This window comes from Falco rusticolus, chromosome 11 (genome assembly GCF_015220075.1).
Source record: "Falco rusticolus isolate bFalRus1 chromosome 11, bFalRus1.pri, whole genome shotgun sequence".
Lineage (NCBI taxonomy): Eukaryota > Metazoa > Chordata > Aves > Falconiformes > Falconidae > Falco > Falco rusticolus.
The window spans coordinates 8,753,806-8,776,569 of NC_051197.1; the positions used below are offsets into that span (position 1 = coordinate 8,753,806).

At 40.1% G+C, this 22,764-nt stretch overlaps 1 protein-coding gene across 4 annotated transcripts in view; it reads left to right on the plus strand.

Annotated features, from left to right (window-relative positions):
* LOC119155386 (BEN domain-containing protein 5) overlaps positions 1-22,764 on the plus strand; it is a 965,021-nt gene that overhangs the window by 499,527 nt on the left and 442,730 nt on the right. For 3 of the 4 annotated variants that reach the window (XM_037404023.1, XM_037404019.1, XM_037404021.1), the window contains exon 6: positions 17,085-17,124. In XM_037404023.1, the coding sequence (XP_037259920.1) occupies positions 17,085-17,124 (40 nt within the window). The remainder of the gene's footprint in view (positions 1-17,084; positions 17,125-22,764) is intronic. The other variant, XM_037404020.1, reaches the window with a different exon arrangement.

Consider the following 22,764-nt stretch of genomic DNA (forward strand, 5'->3'; position numbering starts at 1 on the left):
ATTTTAATTTTTAATAAAAAGTTAGCATGATATTCTCTTTATGTACATAAATCCAGAATAATCTGCCTTCTGCAGGCAGGGTATTTAAATGGAAAGACCCCATAATACCTATAATGTTTATAAGGAGCTCTCCCCACGTTCACTTAACCAGGATCCCCTTACTTAGTTTCCCCACAGGACAGCAGTAATGCAAAAGCCTTTGAGGCCTGGATGAGAGAATTGTAACATAATGAACTTTTAAATTTCAATAACCCTTAAGAAAAAGTGCTAAAAAGCTCCTGTGGTATTGAATCAGAGTTTCAGAATATCAGCTGGTGAAAATTACAGGGAAGTAAAAGGAAAAAAGTTAGCCAAGGCCTTTCGCTCTTTTCTGTCCAAGGCCAAATTAATATTAGTAGGTTTAGGTCTTTGGTAAAGGTAGATACTAAAGAGCTTGCCTTAAATTGCTTGTAGGTGCAGCATATTGACCCCAAACTCCATTTCACTGGGAAATGTAGTAACAATTCAGGTGAACAGATTTGCCTTGGAAATCCCAGCCGCCAGTTAAGTGAGAACTCAGGTGTAGCGAGTTTGCTAATGCAACCCACGTTCAGCGCAGTGCTCCTTCCCAAGTGGTCAGCATCTCTTAGAAACCCTGTGTCCAGGTAAAAGCTTTTATGCCAGCAATCCCAATAGTAATAAAGAATTTCTAGATGTTTTTCCATTTGACAGCTTAACTCCAGCCCTGAGCTTCCATGGAAAAGCTACACAGTGAAAGCTGGCCTGAGTATTGAAAGCAAATGTCTTGGGGACCTTGTGTACTTTCTGGCACACTTCCCAGGAAGGGACTAATCAGTAAAAAGCCATTCTTCACACTTGTTCTTTGGCCTGTCCTTGGTGACCTATTTTTTTGACTAATCCTGATTTTTATCCCAGCCAATGCCAAATTGCCTCTGTTTCTGGCTGCTCCTGGCCAGCCCTATAACTCTTAGCCCCCAGAAAGATCTTGGGGTGGAACGTGGAATTTTGGGTGGTTTCTCTTGCTCCAAGACCTCTGCAGATTCAAAGGACAGCATAAGTAACTCTGAAATTCAAGAGACGCACCATTCTCGGTATGGGTAAATGAAGACTTTTATGCAGATGGGGTCTTCCCTAAAAAATAACATACAGTAAGGTCAGTCTGTGTTACTGATGTGAGGTTTGTAGTCCAGACAGAGAAGAACCTCTTGTGAAAAGCTTTAGAGTGACCTGCAAAGCCTTTTTTATTATTGTTGCCAAAAGAGGGAGCCCTCACAGAATTATATATACTCTTAGCAGTGTTTTTGCTTTTGTGATCTGTTCTTTAAAAAGCTCTGGATTATTATTATTTATTTTTTCTTTCAAAACTTGAAGCCTTTTTGGTTTAGAATAAGTTTGTGGCACAGATAACGTGAGCTGTGAGTTTTGCCCTCTTTGTGTTCATGATGACCTCAAGTCACAAAGAAAGAAAATAAGCTTTTCATTTTCAGAGTTATACAGCTGGCTATTATTAAGTACATGATGTGGTTTCATTAAATACCGTATTTTAGCATTCCAGTGTTAGAAGTAATGATCCTGCCAAACTGGAAAATACTGGTTGGGCACTGAACTTATTTTAAATAATTCATGATCTTGTGTGTTATAATCTGGGTTCCATGCTGCCTTCTGCTTCTGTAAGCTGGAATTATCAAAACTGGTACCCAATTCACCTCTTAGCCATCCCAAAATGATTCTCACTGTTTGAGAAGGGTGAGTAACATCTTTCCAGTTTGCCAGATGATATAAGGGGTAAATTAGCACTGGGTTGGTTTGTAATCACTTGTAGGAAGTCATTCAATAAATTTTGGAGGGACTTGAGAATGATGCAATTTGTTACTCATTAGGTTCAAAGCAATGAGAAACTACAGGCACTTTTATTAGTGTTTACTTTTATTAGTGTTTCTTTTTAGGGGAAAAGCTTTTGTCATGGGTTCTGCAACAGAAATTGCAACAAATAGTAAGTTTACCAGAGAGACTCTGTAAGTGTGGATTCATGGCTCGCCCTTAGCTCTTTCTGAGCTTGAACTGGTTAAAGGAAACTCTGGCCAAAAGAAATTACAAGTATTTTAGCTGATCTCTGCCATCCCTTCTGAACCTGTACGACTAGTTCCCTAGACTAGTTCCCTTTTGAAGGATTTCTTTTCAACCTAATGGCTTCTATGACTGTGGCTCCAATACCCCATTTGGTATTTTCTCTTTTTGCACAGTAGCTCTCGTTTCCATTGGGATGCAGTCTGAGTGGATATGACAGGCCAGCATTTCTTCTCTCTTCCAAGTCAAAGCCAAACTTACAAAACAGCTGAATTCCATGGGAGTTCAAAGCCAATAATGGGGCAATAAGATTTAAAACGTACTTTTATTTGATCATTTGAAATAGTTTGCCTAACAATTTTTAAATGCAAATTCAGAGGCTCAAGTGTGACCTGTTTTAGTGAGAGTTAGATGCTTGGGACCAGGTTCTCAAAAATACGTTAGTGCTTAAAAGGCATTTGGGTGCCTAATTCACTCCTAGGTCAGCCGTTGTTGAAAATGTCACATTCTAGCTCTCGACAAGACTGGTGAGCTTTATATAGCAGGATTGTTGCATCAGAGTAAAACCCCATTTAGAAATGCATATTAATAATTTGTTGTTAATAGATATTGCGTGAAGATTGCTGTGTGATTATTGTACCGTAATATTAGTGAGATTCAGAATAAGTGCAAGGAGTAGCTTGGCTGAGGTAGGAAGGATCACATTTGAGCATAACTTTTCTTTCTCTTTTGCATGATGTTGTTCTTGTCTTTTTGAACATTATTAGTATTCTCAGTGCTGTACAGAAACATAGGGGAGACACAGGGCTGGAGCTGAGCTGACTGCAATCAAACTACATGATAAAACATAAAAATACACCCCAAAAAAATTTTATGCATTTTTTTTGAAACAAGAACATGCAGAGTGAAGACTGAAATGGCCAAAATGGGTGTTTCTGACGTTTTATGGATGTTCTGCATAGGTAGTGTGCCTGCAAATATTGGATGCTCCTATATACCATATGTGCTGCAATTCCTAAGCAATACAGCAGATGTTTTAGGTGATCAATTCAGAACTCACTGGCTTTGTTTAGTTCTCCCCATCCCCAGTTTTATATGATGTGAATGTGCCTGTCATCGTAAGTAGGGGAACAGTTCCGTATTTAAAAATCTGTGCATAATTCAAAGTTGACACAGTAGCAATACTAAAACACTCCCCAGTCTAGAAAATCTCATGTTCCTTGGAGTCCAAACCACCTTGTTAGGAAAAGCTGTGGCCAGTAAAAATTAGCTTTGTGTGGCTTGAATCAAAACTTAACTATTTTTTTGAGTTTAGGTTTATTGCACGAGGTAGATGAAAGCTGCTGGTTCTGATTTCTTTGCTGATCAGAGGGCCAGGTGAGCTGGTTTGTTTGCTTATTTGTTTTTAAGAAAAGTTTTGTCTTATTTCTATGTAATCTCCTCCAAAGCCAGCTTCCTAATGGCACCTTTTTATCTTCAGTTCTCTTAACACTTTCCTCACTGATGCCCCTTGCTTTGCCAGCTCCTTGTATACAAAGTGCCTTTTCCGCTCTAAGATATTTGTTTTTGTTTTTTTCCCTTCTTTTTTTCAAAGTTTTTTTAAACAGTAATCCCCAATGGTTTTACTTAGTTTTCTGATCATTTGGGCTGGAAATCTCCCAATGGTTTTACTTAGTTTTCTGATCATTTGGGCTGGAAATCTATTAAGACTTCATTAAAAAGCTCATTTGAAAACACCAATTCTACCATATCGTCTGAACTGTTTTGTTTGTTTATTTATTTGGGGATATATATATATAAAGACTTGAAGTCTGATATTTTTTCCAGTTGTAAATTGAGCAGAGATGTGTACCTGATGGCTAGCACAGTTAGAAAGACTCTCTTCTGGAGTGGTGTGTAGGGAAGGGACTGTCTGGCTGCTCATGCCTGCTGCCCCCGTGGGGCTGGGGGGTGGGCGAGGGCAGCTGTGTTCCTGCGCCAGCCCCCGTCTCCTCTGTGCCCTGAGCCCGCAGGACCGCTGCGGAGGGAGCTATGCTTTGAAAGAAAAGGTGTTCTCAGTCTTCAATGCCCAAAAGAGAAAAATTAAGCTCAATGGGAACAGGAAGGAATGTGTCACTTTTGCCACTAGAAATTGGAACATTTACATTTGTGTTGGTCGTGAACAAAAATACTAAAGAAATCCTGAAGTACAGTTTCCTGACACACTGGAGTTCAGGGTAAGAACAAGGACAAATTTTCCTCACGTGTTCACCTGGGGAAACTTTGTTCACCCTTCCTGCAACTGTGAAATTGGGCAGAAATGATGGGCTGATACTTCCTCCTGAGTTACTCTTAACATACCACAGCCCTTTTGCTAACTAAAAATATGTATTCTTTGGGGAAGCAAAATACTTTTCCAAACACAGTGTGTAAATGTGTACAACTAGATAATTTATTTTTAAGGTGAATAGTCAATAGATGTTTGGAAACTTCTTGGATTCTTCTAATAAAGAAATAATGTACATAAGGGCAATGGAAGCATTTTAAATACAGAACTGTATTCTTCTGAATTCTGGAATTTTCAGAGTGACTCACCAATCATAGGTAAACATCCACATTTCAAATTATCCAGGCAAACATATTTTCTGCATAACCCAAAGAAAAACTGCTTTGCAGCAGCTTCATCACATAGTTACCACATTCTTATTTACATGTACACAAGTAAATCTCAGCTTTTTTCTTCTGGACATTGATTCTGAGAGACATGATCTGCTTTCACTGACGCTTTCAGCCAGGGGAACTGGGGAAACAGCCTTTGGTTGTACCGAACCCTGAAGCAACTGCACATGTGATTCAAAATTAGCAGTTTCATATCAAAATTGGTTAATAGGTCATTTGGTTCCCTTCTCTCTTCCACTGAAGTCCCTGTGCTTTGGGTGCTGCTCAGAACGGTCTTGTATTTGTCAGTCATGGTGCTGAATTTTCCCAAGTGTGTGTTCTGTGTTTTTTAGCTGCTATTAGATATATATCAGATAGCAGGTCCCCAATGAACTGCTTACAGAACAACTGTAAGAGAGTGATAATTTGAAACGGTTATCAACAAGGCTAATGAAAAGAGGATTTCAAACCTCTTATCTCTGTTCCGTGTATGGGACAAATGTTATTCCCTATTTTATTAGTCAGAATAACCTGACATGGACTGAAGAGAGGAACAAAATGGTAATATCTGGATGGCCTCATTTTTTTATGCAGATCTCCATTCGAGGCTGCTGTTGGGCAAGCTAACTCAGCTCAGTCATTTTGATGAACCAATTTTTTTATTTTCTCCTTTAATACAACATGACATTCTCTATGCAACATATATAGGTCTCTTCAACTGTTGTGAATAAAAATGCTTCTGGAACGGTTTTCACAGTTTAAAGCACCTGGATGAAGGGTTTGGGGCTAAAATGCTGAATTTCAAAAGTGAGATAAAACTGTTGAAATTTGGATGCATAGAGCTAAATGCTACCCTGGTTTCTGTAGGTTCCATTTTACTTTTATTAACAATTCTAGAGACACCACCTATAGGTTACACATGAATTACACTGGATAGCATACAAAGGCAGAGTGACCCTGGAAGTGGCTGTAAGGAGTCCCAGCCTTAGTCCTTGGGAGTTTTGATAGGGATTGCAGCCTGGGTGGACCTTGTTCCAAGTTCTGTGGCTCAACACTTTCAGATAAAAGGCTTTAGTAAAGGTTTTAGCATTTTCCATAGAAAACTACAGCAAAATTGCTTCAGAAACAAATGAGAAAGTGTTGGGTCTCTTTGGAAAGTAAGATTGTTCTTTTTTAATTCCGGTATAGCTCACGCTCATTGCTGCCATTTGACTTCTCCAGACAGTGCTTTCCTGGGCCATAATTAAATATGTAGTTTTTAGAAGAATAAAGATTGGGATGCTCTGAATCATTTGTTAAGTGAATATGCCAAGCACTGGTCTGGTTTGGGAAAAAAAAAAAAAAAAAAAGTTGAGTTTTTTTGAGCAATAGAAAAACAAACTCACTGCCATGGATTGTGAAAGAAAACAGACTCAGAATGAAATTAGATGAAAAGCTTGAAATTAGATGATACCACAGTAGTTGGATGTATAAATTTGTATATTTGCCCATACATAATATATTCGAAATTAACTTTTCGCTATTATTTTTGCTCATGTTGTCTTGACACGTACAGTAAACAAGGAACTTTGCACAGTATGGGGCGGGGGGGAAGATTTTCAGATAAAGTTATCCTTCTAAATTAAATGCGGAAAGATACAGTTATTGCCCCCTTCCCTCTTGCCTGTCCCTAATGAAAAACAATCTTTGGCTATAATGGTGTGTTGACAGCCAGAGCAGAACTTGGAGGGGTGGATTGAGTTACCCCCTCATTGCAAAAGAAAAAGGGCTGATTTTGTCCAGCTGTTGTGCAAGTCTTTGGAGCTGGATGTTTCCTGTCTTATTGGTTTACACTCCCAAGATACTAGCAGTCTGAAAATGCAGGTGAAACTGGGCTATAGCACTTCCACTGGATGGACAAAATGAAGAAATAGGGAAAGAGAGAGAAGAAGTGAATGTGCCAGGAGTGGAAGGCCAGTGAATTTAGAGCTGAAGATTTAAAAATGGAATCGTCCAGCCTGGTGCATTGGAAATCAGTTCCATTGACCGCCCTCACACTGATTTCCTTTGGCTCCTTAAAGAGATGCTGCATTAAATAGGAAACTTGTGTGCTGCCATGTTTCTATTGGTGACAGAATGCTAGCTTGGTCTTGGAAAGGTGTGGTAATTTTGAGTATTTCCTAGGTTTTTCTTCTGTATCCACAATACATAGCCCATATTGATTCCTTGTCTGTGCAGTGTGTGTATACAGTTTTATAAACATTCACTCCTCTCTGCACAGTGCAGAAGTCAATAAAAACACCTGCGTATACATACATGAATGTTTATATGTATCTGTGATTGTATATACTTATATGCAATATATTTATGTTTGTACATATATACAATTATAGTAATGGTAAGTGCAAAAGTAACTTTCAGAACAGGATAAGCTCTACCTTTTCCTTTTGAATGCTTGGATGTATGGAGCTGTAGGTATGAGACTGGCAGCTTTGAAATTGAATGGTGATGGTGCAAATGGAAATCACTACAGAAGGGTTTTGGAGACGATATAGCCTGTAGACCTCATGCACACCATGTTGCGGTTATAAAGTTCTCCCAACATTTACTTTGCTTTGTGTTATACAGAAAGCCCAGCTACTTGGGCTTACAGGCACAAAGTGGTTTGCTTGAAGAGCTGAAATATTCTCTGTCGAATGTTTATGTTTCTGAGATGTTTGAATGTGACATACCAGAAATACAACCTATTGTTGAGGCTGTCTTCTGTATAAAATGGCATGCGTTACCATTGTATATGAGTCACTCAGTTCCTTTAAATATTGTCATCTTTGAGTGGAAAGGGGATATATTTTGAGTGTTTGCAGAATACCTTCAACCACTGGAACTACGATCTGGAAATTGCTGTGCTGTGTTCTCACACAGCCTGCCTGCATCTCAGGCAAACTTCAACACCTTAAAAGAAAATAGCACCTGAGATAAACACAACCACGTAATTCCCACAAAATCAGAAGTAAAGGCAGGGAGCTCTTGGGGTGGGGGGTGGATGGGAATGGGATTTATGCTCTAGGGAGTCAGAGAAAATGGCAACTAGAGAAGTTGTGTTCTCTCCTGTTTATTTTCACTCTGTTGCTGAATCACAAGGATTTTTTAACACATAATTCATAAGTTTTATGCATGAAAGTGCAATCTTTTTTTGGGAAATTTTATATTTGCAAGGGATTTCCTCTTGTGTTGCATATTCTATATATGTTTTTCTTCCTTCCAGTTGTATTGCTATCCTTACGGTGTGAAACCTCAGGAGTCCTGTTTCTTAAAAGTTTATCAAAGATGTGTTTCTTTTGCCTGGGCTCAGGTGTATTAGGAAGTAGATTGCGTCAGTGCTGTAATTCAGAACTTTGTTTTCCACTTAAGTGCTGTCCTGAGCAGAATTCTAATACAGAGCAGGAGCCAAACCCAGTGCAAACACATGCTGTTCACCAAACAAGAAGGTATTTAACTTCTTACAAAGAAGGACTCTTCTAGTGAAAATTTCTTGTGTTTCAGAAAACTTCCCAGTAACCCCCTCAGAGTTCTAAGTGTTGGGTTGTTGTTTTTTTTTTAATTTTCATAAAATTAAATATTTTTCAAAACGGTATTTTCTTTGAACCCAAGTCAGCCTTCTCACTACTAGTGGACTGGCTATTCTGGCACGATGACAGTTTGCTAGGTTTATTATTAGTTGACATGGAGAGAGTAGGACAACTGCTACTAGCTGGTAGCTAAACTACTCTGACTGGATGCAGACATTGGAACTTAAGTCCCAGTTTCAATAAATATTTAGTTACACAGCAAAAGAATGATCTGCGGCTTGTAGCTGGATGTAAGCAGCTGAAGTTCAGTCTCAAGGTCCAGATGGGACAGAGCAGGGATGTAAATCTCTGGGTTAGTGTGGCCCTTATTGTGTGATCACAGGCTCCTATACCTGCATGTTTAGTTTTAAAATTGCATATGTTGGGGGTTAATCTGTCTTGTCTGTTATCTAAAACAGCCCATAAACAATGGCTAGTTAGTCAATATCCCATTACTGGTATAGGTAGATATGCTTTGTTTCTAATTAAACATTCATTGAATACTGTTGCTTACCCCCCAACAAATGCTGGACTTTCAAAGTTCATAATTGCTTTCACTAGTCCTGCTCCTTGCCTTTGTAAGACTTCACGTAAGACAGGAATTCACGACTAAAGAATGGCTGTGCAATGCCTAAAGCGATCTGCATCATATATGGATTTTGGTTGTTAATGGCACTGTGTGTGGTCTGTATAGTTTTTCTGCCCTTGTTTACCTTTTTTTTCCAAATAAATAAAATTTAAAGAGAAGAGTTTATTAGCTCCTGCTGCTTACTATGTACTTTAACACATAATCCTCTGTTTGTGGTGTTACAGTAATCTTTACAGGCATTAAGTAATTGATGTCACAAGCACAGGATTATAACCACGGCTCTGCAATTTACATAATAATACCACAAACTATGAAAAACCTGCATGGCAGTTTGTTACCAAAACAAACCCTTTAAAATGCTGAGTTAAATTGTGGAATGAGTAGAACCCGAGCCCTTGCTGTGTAAGTAAGTACATAAGCTTCATTTAAAACGTGCACATAGCCACAGCCACCTTTCTCTTAGTGGAACTACAAAGAAGCTTGATTCCAACCTGGATGTGGAGTCAAACCATGGAGAAATGGGCCCTGTTCTCTTCCTTCATTTCTTGCAGGCCTAAAGCTTTAGGGGAAGAGCAGAACAAAGCACAGACAAGGTATTGGCTGTATCATCCATCCTTTTCCCCCAGTCTTTACTGCGGGAGAAATACCAGTGTTTGTGTATGTATTCCATACACTTGCATACCCTGCGCAGGCTGTGGAGTGACTGGAGCACTAGCTATCTGTGCATGGATTTGTCTCAGCGTTTCAGGCTTGAATTAACAAGAAGGATAGAAGCCTCTGAAATTGGGAGCTCTGAGTCAAGTTTGCCAGTTGGGTTCAATAAAGTGATTGGATTTGCTTGCCATATTTTGGCTTGGGTTAAAAAGAGCCTGTTATTAGCTAATCAGGGTTGCCCTTTTACATGCACACCTGAGAAGATGCACTGTATATGCATAGTATGTGTCATCAAACCATAAAGTTGTCACTGATCTGCCTTTCTGTTGCTTCACTGAGGTGCATAAGGATGCTTGTTATTTTCAGATGCAGGAGCACAGAAAACTGAAGAGGCTTTCTGTCATCATAACTCTCATTGGCAAAGTTAAGGATCAGTTCATTCCAAAGCAGTTCATTCCTCCTCTCATTCTTTTCGGAGATAAGACAGTGTTAACGACTTTTTGTTGTAATTGTAAATATTTATAGTGAACTGAGGGGCTTTTTCTTTTGATTTCTAGTGGTTTAGTGAGAATCTGGATACTATCTTTATGAGCGCTCTGTATGTAAATAAGGCAACCTATAGAGGTGTCACTCAAGAACATGTGGAGCAGACGGTGAATTTGTGTGACCAGCATGAGCGTGCACGTTGCAAATGGCCTCTGGGGCACAGCCACACAGGTTACTCAGCCTCCTGTGGCTGTTGCTTTGGGCAGGGATCCACTGCTTCTGGTAGTAATCTGCTCACCAAGCCTTTGGGGCTGTGTCCTACTGCTGCTGCCGTAGGCACTGCAGCGTGCTTGCATGTTTGCATGTGTGCCCGAAGATACCTTGCATGGCTTTTCAGTCTTTTCTTAACCTTCATTGTATTAATGTTCTTTCTAAATAGCTCTTGAGCATAACAGGACTGTAAGAACATTATATGTGAGTGTTGTGTTCTTGAGAGAAATAGTTGAAGGGGGCGGGGGGCGGGGGAAGGAGGGGTCTTAGCTACTTGTTCGGCAGTGTTTCTGAAAAATAAGAAAGTCCTTGGCACTTGGGTTTTGGGAAAGATAGACATAGGTGTCAGATATTAAGTAGAAGAATATGTGAACTGGAAGGATAGGTAAAGTAGCTTAATGGTTTGGCACTGCCTTTCAGCATTTGGACTTGGGTTTGATTTTAAAACAGAATTGAGTTACCAAATACTGAAACAATCAAATGTCTGTAGAGGTCACTGTTAAAATGGTTTAAAATGCTCATTATAGCTCTTAGCATGAGCGATAACATATCCCAAACCAATTTATAAATGTTCTCCCACACCTACATCATCAATAATTGATTCCACAGTGTAGGCTACAGCAGATGCAATTTACTAAGATCCCAGTCAAGTGTCAACAAACTGACTGGTTCATTTTATCATTATACCAGGAAACTTTAGCAGCCAATCATACAGGAAGTACAGAATGTGAGATCTTGCTTCATTATATGAGCAAAAGTCTGATTTCAGGATGGAAAGAAAAGATTACTGCTTGGCATAATGTGATTCAAAAAAGAAAAAAAAAGAACCTCAAATCATTAAATTATCCGTTTTAACAGGATTTGAATCAGTAGCTTATTGGGGTCATTGCTTAAATGAAGAGTTTCTCTTTGGAGATAAGTCTTGCACTCTGATGGGAAGGAGGGGGCAAGTAGCGAAACTTGCATTTGAGAAACTTAGATGTGAAATGCTCACTGAGTTATATTTACTTTTTTCTAACACCTTCCTTTATCTAAGCCTTCATTAGAAAGTTAGGTTTTTTTCCAGATGTTAATTAGCCCTGAATAAACTGTCCATCAACAAACAACCAAAAGGTTTACACTCCTTCAGCACAGAAGTTTCTTTTCCACAGGAGCAGAGCACACCGAGGTGCACAGCTTGTCACCTGTCAGGCAGCAATGCGAAAGGATGGGGCACAGACTTTTGCCTCTCCCCCTCTGCTCCTTCTGCCCTCTCCCTCTCCTCCACTGTCAGTCCCTCCAGTGCAAACCACCGAGGCTTGTGGTGGTGCTTGGGGGCAGCTGTGTTGTCCCATCCACACCATGCCAAGCTGCACACTTGGGAGCGCTCTGAGATTTTTCTGAACTTTTGGGTTCTTTCATGATGTAATGTTAGACGATAGCTTTCAAAAGCATTGATGTTACATTGTGCAATAATAAAGACCTTAGAAACGTGAAAGTCACCTTTCAATATGTACTCAGCTTTATTTTGTGAGAAGATGCACTGGTTTCAGTTACTTTTATGTCAACACATTTTAAAGAAGAGAAGCGCTAATTTAGAAGTTAAAAGGAAAAGGCACAGTTAATAACAACTTGTGGCAAGGCTTCCAGGAAAAAATAATAAAAATCATGCACTTGATTTCCATTTTAAACCCTCTGCATTGCATAGTAGATTGAAGGTAGTAGGGAGAGACACTTGTTCACATTAAAATTAGATGGAAGAGATCAATAGCAGAGACCAGGCTGGGTAAAATACATTTAGGAAGAGAAAGTCCTCCTGTGGTCCCAGAGTCAATTCCAGCTTCACGTGGGTAGACTATAGCAGGAGATGTTATGAGATGGGCAGCCTGCCTTCGGGTTCATAGCTGCAGAAAATATTGCCCGCAGTCGAGGCAGTGAAATGGCACAAACACAACAAAAGCTTTCTAAAGCTGAAGTTGGTCTCGTCTCTGGGCTTTGGAGTTTCGTATGGAGACTCAGAGCAAGGCTGGTATAGATGCCCTCGGTGTCTAGAGAACCCCTGCTGGAGCACACCGTCTCCTGGGACGTGGCTGCACAAGGCTGCTGAAGGAGCCTGCAGCACAGAAGCCTCATGTGTGTGATACCCGGGTGCCTGGCTGCCACCTCCATCTCTCCTTACCAGCTCTGCTGGATACTGGGGGCTTGGAGATGATGTGCTGGGATAGAAGGCAGGGGTAAGGATATCTTTCGGATCCTGGCTGGAGGAGGCATGTAGGAGTAGGAAGATGAGTTTATAATTGCTTTTTTTTATCACTCTTTCTGAACTATATTGACTTTATACTTGACACAGCTTTGGCTGGCAAGTGAGGCCCAGATACATTCAGAATTAGATATGACTAGGCTCATTCTTACATGAGAAGAAAATCATCGGTTGCTACAGAAACAGCTCCATATCAGTCTCGTGGGGCATCTTTGCATCTGGCTTTTTTTCCTTCTCTTTTGCTAATCTGTAGATAAGAGTCAAAGCAAGTGCAGCACATCCCACATCTATATAAAAGGTTGGAGAAACTCTGCAGAGAGCAAAGTGTGAAAGAACATCTTGTAGATAAGCTAAACTTAAATGAATGAGTTAATTTACACCCCCCTACAGGTTGTTTTTTTTTCTAGTTTTGCAACTCTCGCTGAGTTAATTGAGGTGAAAATTAAATGACACCAGTCAGCAAATATTTTAAAGACCACCAACATCAAGGGAGAGAATGGAGGTACTCAGAAAGGGAGTTACTAAGCAAAATTTAGGAAATTATCTGAGGGGTGAGGTAGAATCTGTGTTGAGAGAATTGCGTATTGCAGTGGAATAATAACCCAGACTCAATTTCAGGCAAGTTGTTTAACCTGATAAATTAAGGATTTAGTTAAAAATAAGTGTATATTATGGGTGAACAGGGACCATTCTGCACACTTCAGACCAGCTTACCAGCGAGGTTTTTGAACTGGTTTTCTAAGATGTGATGAATTCTTGATAGTTAGTAGATTAATATTTATTAAATGAATCAATGCTTAATTTATGAAAAATCTGCCTTCCTTGTATTTTAATATGATTTATTACTCATCAGTGCTTATTGCATTAATTAAAGATTGTGTTAATTTTGTGGAAGTGAATGCAATCTGCTGCAGGTTTGCTGCAGAGCCCTAACGCGCGGTGGGGACGGTGCCTCTGGGTAGCACCAGCGGCGGAAAAGTGCAGGAGGTTGGAAGCTGCTGTGAATCACCAGTGGCCTCTTCCTGCCTTTGGGCTTTCAAATAGCCAAAAAGTGGAAATGAGGATGCTGCCCCTTAAGGGTAGGACAGGATTATAGCACTAGAGATGCTGTGGTGATACAGGGAATCTTTCAGTTTGCCTCTTACATATTATGGCTGATGCTGCAGAAATCATTTTAGTGTTTCTTAAGGAATGCCTTTTTGTCCACATAGGTGAAATCCAGCCTTAGTGATATGGGAAACTCTCACCTCGCTCCTGACCAGGGACTAGAGTCATTACATTTCAATGCTCAGGTTGTAAGTAATTCATGGGACGGTAGGTTGCCTGAAGATTGGGATAGTCCCAAACATCTCTGCAGGGGCAGGTGTTTGAGAAGTGGAAAATTACTAAAGGCAGAACAAAAAAAAAAAAAAAAAAGCCAGACATCTTGTGAGATGAGTCTTTCAAGAGATCTGTCAAAACAGGGAGAGGGTTATCGCGCTGGAGGGGGCCAACAGCTGCAATTTGCATCTTTCAGCACTGAAGGGAGAAGCAAATATATAAAGCCCCACAGCCGTGATACTTCTGATGAAATTATTTTATTAATCTTTGTGACACTTGTAATGTCTCTCTCTAAATTCAGATTCTGCTGCTTTTATAGCTACTCATAAGCGTGTCTGTATGTTTTTTTAAAAAAATCCATCTAGTTACTAGACTGCTTGCATCAGGCTGAGCCCTGGAAACGGCAGAGAGCTAGCCCCTGAGATCTGAGAGCAGGCTTGAATTTCTGAAAAGGGGTTGTATCCATAATTAGTGCATTTTGCATGTTTACATGCACAAATCTGGAATGCACTTTGCCGCTTCCTCCTCTCCAGGGCTGGGGTGAGTGTGCACAAACCTCCCTTGCTGAGCCAAATTAGAGAAACCTCTTCAAGGTCTGCTGAAGGTCAGAGCAGAGACATTTTTTTCCCTCTCCCGGCGCACCAGGCAGGCAGTAACCACTGTGCTCCAGCCCGGAGCGTTTGGGTGGAGCCAGTGCCAAGAACCTGGTGGCATTTCAAATCCCTTGCAGCAGTTAGGTGTTAGATGCAAAAGATCAGTGCGGCTCCACTTGAAGTCAGAGAAATAACTTGAACTTAATGTTCAACACATACACAAAGATTTCCTGGCTCTGGAGTTAATTTGGTTTTGTTTTTTGTTTTTTGTTTGTTTGGGGTTTTTTTCCAAAGCCAGCTCGAAGGCAGTGTCCAAACCAGAAAAAAAGTTACAAAATGAACTTGTAATAATTTCATTTTATTTCCCATTTTGTTTAGCCTATTCTATATGCTCTTGTTTTCCTGCAGTACTAAATTAAGCTATTTAGGGGTTTATTTAATGTTTATTTTTACCCTAGCTAATAGACTCTAGTCAGGACTGGGGGCCAGCTGGGCTACATGCTTTTCTCTCTATTCCAGATCTCTACATTTTGCAACCTTCTTTGATGCAGGGTGTTTATATTCCACCTTTTTTCCCAGCAGAGAAGCTTTCACAGAGTGTAGGCTTTGGATATATATTTTCTGCTCTAGCTGTTCATTAGAAATACAGCATTTGGAGTTCCAGTTGTGCTGAGAAATGTAAGGAAAGCTTTTGGGCCAGTGGGTGCTAAACCTTGGCATTTTGTAGCTTTGTACGTATGAATCACGATTAAGGCACAGGATCTATATAAAATTTAGCTCATTAGAAGATGTTTCGTCTTACAGCTCCCGCTGGGAGGTGGGTCCTTTCCTTACACTATTGCTTGTTTTGCATTATTGCTCCCTGGAAAAGGAGGGTGGGGTAAGCAGCCCCCAGCAGCAGAGTATGGACAGCATTTCTGAGTGGTTCTTGTGGAGGTGACACAAGGCAGCAGCAGGGTCTTCTGCTCCATTTTACCATTACCCTGGCACGCCTGGAAAAAAGCTTGGCATAATCTGGCCTTAGTATTTCATATTAAAACAAATGTAATCAAGTCTACTGCTAAGGTCATACTCAGAATGACTTAGCAGAGTTAAAAGAACAAGGAGTGCTTATGAAAGCGGACGAGAATGAATTTTCTCATAAATATGATTTGTGTTGTACAAGAGTTAAGGTACTGAAGGCCAGGAAGGTTTCAGAACATGTGTTTTTTCAGCCTGATACCCCACTCAGCTTCCCAGCAAACCACACTCACTGTTGGCCATATAGCTCAAGTACATTTAGTGGATCATCAGCTGTGTCCATACACTTCAGCCAGTGAAGCTTTACTTATAGAGGAATGATGGGTTTGGAAAGGAGTTTCATCAGTCATAATTTCCAAGGAAGAGTGTTCACAGTAGGGAATACCAAGTCAATGTTTCCTCCTCAAGGACTTTCAGCTGTCACCCAGGGAATACAGTGAATGCAGTGATGAGAATTAGATTAGAGAAAGATCAATAGTGCTGACAATAAATGAAAGTAACACAGACATTATTGAGCAAATTAGGAGAGAGGAATTAAACTAGACAGTATAATCTTCAATGCCAGCTAAACACACTAATGTTGGACAAAGTTAGGGAGAAGACAGTAAGTTAGAAAGTGCTTTGAAGAAGAGGCAGTAACAGTATGTCTGTGAGACGGGGAAAGCCCTGCTAGTAGTGGAAAGCTCTCGCCCACAGAAAGGTGGAAGAGGATGATAATGGTCCAGGAGCATATGGATTTGAGTGGCAGGGTACAGAGAGGCAACAGTGGGGAGATCACCTAAGGCTGGGAACATGGAGTAGGCAACAACCTTGGCTACATGTTACGGGGAAAGGGAACCTCAGATGCACCCCACCGTCACAAAGGCATTAGCAGGATAGCTTGTTCCAGGCAAAAAAAATTTCCTAACCTTCTTGTAGTACGGGTTGGTTTGCCCTGTGAAGGTTTGCAGCACTTCCAAAGAACATTCATCTGTTTAAACTTGATTATTTGCCATAATAACTCGCTGCATTTTGCTGTCTGTACACATACCCAGTGATGATCAAGTGTGGCAAGCTTTTGGGGTGAGGGATATCTGGTGGCAATGAGATCCATGGGCTGACTGCGCTCAGCATGAAAAGAAGCTTTCCTTTTATCAGTCTTGAGTTTGTCTAGATCCCTTTACGTGTCTTTGAAAGGTTCACCCCAAGGCGATATAATTGTGTTTGATCACATACAGGCTATGAGTCAGTGATTGATATGAATAAAGAACTTAGAATTTCTTGTCTTGGTTCCTTTGGTTCCTTGTCTTCTTCCCTGTGGAACCAGAAATCACTTTTATAAATATATCGGTCCATCCCTGCTTCTAGCTATCCATTTCAAGTATATGTTCCAAAAAAAAAAAAAAAAAAAAAAAAAGAAGTAACACTTTGTAAGTGCAAATAAAAACATATTAAAAGGACTGAGCAAGGGTTTTTTTTCTTCCACAGGAAGTACATGTGGATTCCATCCAAAAGAGTTACTGTGAGCCATGTAACTTGTAATTAATTCTGCTATAAATGTCACAACACTTACTTTGCAGGTCTAAGCTGACCCGCTAAAATTAGTCCCCTTTTAACAATTCCTTTTATAATTTGTTTTTCAGCAGAAACGGCAGCTTGACCTCCTGACAATAACCAGCCCTGGTAAGTGAGCTCTGCTGCACGGCTCTCTTCTCTTTTCTTAAAGAGATGGTTGTCTAAATGTGTTTTTTCCCCTGTCTCTGACATGCAAAATGAAAAACACTGTTCCCCAGAAAATCTTTCACGTAATAACAAGTGACAGCTATATTGTGCTTGGCAAAGCCCCGGGCAGTTATCCATTCACAGAGCTGCCTCTTCAGACCTTTACTCTATGAATTTGAGTGCTGATATTTCTTTAAGCCTCCTGGGGTTACAGTTAGCGGTATATCTGCAGGGCAGATGCCCTCGAATTCACAACGTGTGTTCAAGTATCACAGAAATGCAAGTTTGACTTTTCTTGATGGCAAACGTGAGCGGTTCGGGGAGTAAGGAAGCGGTGGCCCTCTGCGCGTGGTGGGAGGCAGGAGGGCCAGGCTTAGGGCAGAGAACCCCCAAGTGGGTCAGAAAATATTTAGGTAAAATTAAAATGCTTCAAATGACCTGCTTCATAATGCCTTTTGTCATTTGCCTATTGAGGAGATAAACTAAAACTCATTACAGTGGGAAAGCGTCGAGCTGTTTGGTACAGTGAGTTTCAAAGGCCTCAGCGCGGTGATTGAAATGCAGGTCGCTCGAATAGTGTTCTTCTTTGATGGCAGCTTTTAAGGCCGGGTGGCTTTTAATTTATTACTATTTTTCTGGCTCAGTTTCTTTCCATTAGCTGCCACAGAAGTTTGCTGCCCACCAGTTTCAGATGTACACTGTGCTTGAATGGTGCTACCTTTTGGTTAACTTTTTTAATTTTTCAGATGTATGTAGGTATTAAGCTTTCAGGTTCACTTTAACTGGGACTAATGAGTCCTGGATTTAACTGGGACTAATGAGTCCTGGCTTTAACTGGGAATAATGTGTTAGCGAAATGAACAGGTGTTATGGGAAGTGAACAAAATGTGACACACATTTGCTTAGATAACAATTTTGCATCAATAATTGTTCTGACACTCTAAATGTAGATATAATCTGTGACATGGTTTCTCCTTCGCTAACCTTGTTAAAATAATAAGAATTAAAACAAGGAGGAGGAACACTTTTTGGGACAGATGTTTGAGGCTATTGGCAATTGCATCACATTTTTGCATGTTCACTTTCCATGCAGTTTGCAATTATGTTAATGTATGCTCAGGGCACTTGCTGATAAAAGCAACAATACAGTGCGATACAGCCATTGTCACTATTCTGACTGTAACTTCAAGGACAAACATGGCACATTTTTCATTTTTCGTATCTTCAGCATTCCTTATTTCTAGAGGAAAAAGAAAAAGATCTCTGAAGGTCTTAATCATAAGAAGCACTGAGATCTTGGGCAAGGGCACCAAAGTCCACAGACATTTTTTTAATAAGAGAAAAAGAGGGTTGGGGGACCAAAATAACTTACCGTGAGACTTTTCTGTAGCATGAATTTTTGATACCTTCCTCATAATTTCAGATATGGAATTCACTGAGACAATGAAAGGGTTGACTAAATTGAGGTTGTGCATAGATGTAATCATAGTAAGTACCTATTGCTTCAGATCTCAGTTTAATACAGCCATCTACTAAATCAACACAGCAATTAGTTGGAAGGATCAAAATAGTTTTCAATAATTGCATAGGTAGACATAACTGCACTAAAGGGGTGGTGGGAGGGGTGTGGGTGGGGAGGAGAAGCTTTCTGCAACATGCATTTTTTCCTGAAATGCAAGTTTTACCCTTTGCTATTTAGCCAGAAATCTACAATAATTGGCTAAATAGGAAAAAAAAAAGATGTTTCTGCCATGATTATATAATTGGGTGCCTACAGTTTTGCTTTCAGAAAAGGTATTTTCAAAAGAAGCCTGACGCTGGATCAGGCCAAACTTACCTAAGAACCTAAAGCTGAGATTTTTCAGAGGCTGAAAAAGTTAGGCACTTAATTCCTAGTAGGATTGGAAAATGTCAACCTTGTGGATTAAAGGGTCTAGTTTGGGCTCTACAAATACAAAAATAAAATAAATCATAGTTGTGAGGCTTTTATCTATCTTTGGAGACTGCAACTTTAAAACATTTCATTCTTTGAGTCCTTGCTCTAAGATCTGACATCAACAGTCTGCTTTTACGAAGTTGTGATACCGTTTATGATGGCTGAGATCAGCCATAATCACTGTCATGCCTTAATTTACTGATTCAAATTAGGGACTGGGCTATTTAGTTGCAGCTGTTAATCCTGTGGGATTTATTCCTGTTCTCCACCTTGCCGCAGGCAGGCAGCCTTCGTTTGTGGAGGAGGTCGCTCTGCCTTATTTATAGTATGAAAGTCCTCCATGTCTCACAAGCAGTATCAGCCACCAAAGCCCTATTGCTTAATTGTAAGAACAGACAAAGGACTTCAAAACCAAAGGTGACCTCTGTGATGTGCACTTTTGTCATGACGAATATAATTTTCCTTTTGCGTGTCTGTGAAATCCCCAAACCAGTTTTTGTACATCTAGTCAAGAATTGATGGTGATTCCTTGCAGGTATTTACAACAGCTCTTTTGCATGTGCCACTAAAAAAATTTCCAAAAATTGAATCAGCCAGTTAATGACAGTAATTGCAAGGTAAAATAATGCTATTAATGTCAATTAAGGGGTGTTGAGACACAAGTGCCAAAACATTCAGAAGAGAGTTTCTGGGATCATAGAAACCTTAACATTACCTTATGGTAGTCGTGCTGTTCCCCAAGGCTGTGGCCATTCCACAGTTCCCCAGGAATCACTGAAGGGTAGGAGGTGGTGCCTGTTCCTCGTGTCCCGACGTTGTGCCCAGCCCATGCAGCGAGGGTGACCTGCTGCTGCCTCTTGCCTTACTCCAGGTGGCTTCCAAACACCCAGCAATGCACGCACGGAGGAACAGGTGCTTGACTTAAAAGCACATTTGTATGTTAAACTGGACAGGTATGGATCATTAATCTGTAACCTGGACCGGGGGCGCTCTGTAAAAAATGGGGGAGGAAAAAAAAAAAAGAAAAAAGAAAAGAAACGCAGAGGGTGAGAGCTGCAGCTCCAGCTGCAAGTTTTGTATGCAATGTACAGAGCTGACCTATTCCACTGCCCCTAAGAAAACAGCTATGGAAAGCTCCACAATGCACCCCAAACTGGAGGAAGCCTTTGCTTTGCTGTGGGTCTCCAGAAACAGCCAGGCACAAATGATGCATAGGCTGGGAGCAAGCCAGACTCCCTTATGCTCAAATATATTCCTTTGAAGTAAGTGACACCCATGTAAAATGTGGAGGGGAGTTCACTGCTCTGCCTTACTGCTGAGTAGCTGGAGAATGTTAAGTTAAATTTATCAATGCTTTTGCCACACTCTTTTCTTCTTGCCCCTTGACATGTGAGTTACAATTAGACTGTAACGTGCTGTACAGTTCAGGGTGCCGGAGTCAGAGCTGATGTGCGCAGTGGGGTGGGGGAAAGACGTTAAAAATTCATCAGTAGCTGGCAGGGACATGCTGGCAGGGAGTGGGACATAACGAGATTTAAGTTTTGGTAATTTAAATTTTCGTTAAAGTTAGTTTTACCTCTGAGTTTGATCCAAAACACTTCCTTAACACTTCTCGTTGACTTTGGGTTAAACCCCCAGATCTTCAGGTGTTTTAATTTGGCCTTGCTGCACAAAGCAGATGAGAATCTGCCCTTAATTTCTATGTGATCGTGTTCTAGTAACACTTTGAACATGGACATACATCACGTTTTGTGGTAACCACTCAATAGTTGCAAATAAGATATCCCTGTTTCCGTAGCTTTTCCATGGAGACAAAGCTTTTTGCATCTCCTGTGTTTACGATAATAATACAGCTTTCCAATTTCTCTTCTCAGTAAGGTAAGCTCATCTCCCTCTGAAGTATTTTTTAATTATTGATACCGTAAATGGAAGAGTGTTGGAAACTATTGGCTTTGAAAATAGCTAACATGTGATATTATCCAAGACCCATCAGGAAAATTCTTTTGAAATTCCCTTTGATTCAGCCGTCCTAAGGGCTTTAGCCTTCTCCACCAGTCTCTCTACTGCCAATTTAAAATAATACTCTCTTGAAATCAGTGCAATGTCAGGAGAAATTCATCAGCACCGTAGGTGCATGTTTCCCAGATGTATATAAACTTACTGCATTTGGCAGCAGTAAATTGATTGCATTTAAAAAACCTCGGGTAGTTGAATATTCCATAGTGCCCAGCTTAGCTACGGCATGGAATATATTTTAAGTTTCTTTCAGCTCTGTTTTAGGTGAAATAAAGTAAGAGCTGGCTCTGTAATTCCTGCCTTTTGATTTAGGCAAATTTTCCTCTGACCACATTAGAGGTTTCCATGCAGGGACAACGTCAGGTATTCCTAATCTCGGTGGAGTGGCATTGAGATTTGATCAGAAATGTTAATGACTTTTTTTGTGCTTCCCCCTAATATTCAAGCTCTTATGCTTTGAAACAGGGGAAAAAAAAGCTTGATTTTAAAAGTATTTATCAGACTGATCTATGTGGTGAAATATTCTCCCCCCTTTAATATCAACAGGGCAGCATGCTCTAAAAATGTCTCCATTTCATTAATTTGTGATACACTACTACCCTGAATTCTTTTAAGGTGGCTTTAGTTTCTGCCATACATATTTTACAGCTTTAAATTATAGATATAGGACTGTTGCCTAGTTAATTTCCTCTGGTTAGGAAAATATATTTCTACTCTCCTGGCATTGCATAAAGTGATATGTGGGATTTGCTGTATTTTTTAGCTGATTAAGTTTTGCATTTCTACATATTACTGCTTATGAGACCTCAAGTAAAACTATATAAAGGAAGGAGAAGTTTTATAGTATATTCAAAAGTTTCATTTAACTATAAATTCCACCACTAAGCCCAGCTACAAGACTTTTCCATTACCTTCCTGGATAGTCTGGCTATCTACTTCTTTCTAATTGAAGCATGAAAATAATATGAACTCAAAGTCATGAAGCTATAAGACAGGTATTAGTAAAAATGATACAGAGTAATAAAATGTGACAGAAAGTTGTTTGCTGCTAAAACTCAGGTACTATTTTTGCTAGTCCTTATTAATTAATAGTACATCGATTTTGGTCTAAGTATGCGTCAAGGGATAGCGTCTTGCACTTTTAAACAGCCTAACATAATTACTGTTCATGTTTGTTAGTGAAGCTTCACATGCTATTTTATTTGGAAAGGTGGTAGAGAAAAGAAGTTACTTATCTTTCCATTAATAATTGAGTCTTTTAATGTTCAGTGATGGATAGTGAAAGTACTTCTCATGTCACTTATAGACTGGGTGTTAATCCACTCATTTGCCCACAATAATGTAAAATAACTTGGGGGACAGTACCTCATTGCTCAGCAAGACAACGGACCCCAGATGGTTGGTTTGAACCGACAGTACAAGAATTTCTCTACCATACAAGTAAAATATATATTTTAGTGTCAACTCAAGGTGAAATTCCTGTGTTGTCAGTCTTCACTGAACATTAAAACTACAGGAAAAAGTTTGTTCGACTTAGTGAAACTTTAGCCAGATGATGTACTAACAGAAAGCAGAGAGAAAACGTGGAATTTTTTTAATAATTTTTGTGTGTGTGTGAGTGCCATTAAGTTGGTTTCAGCTGTCCTGAG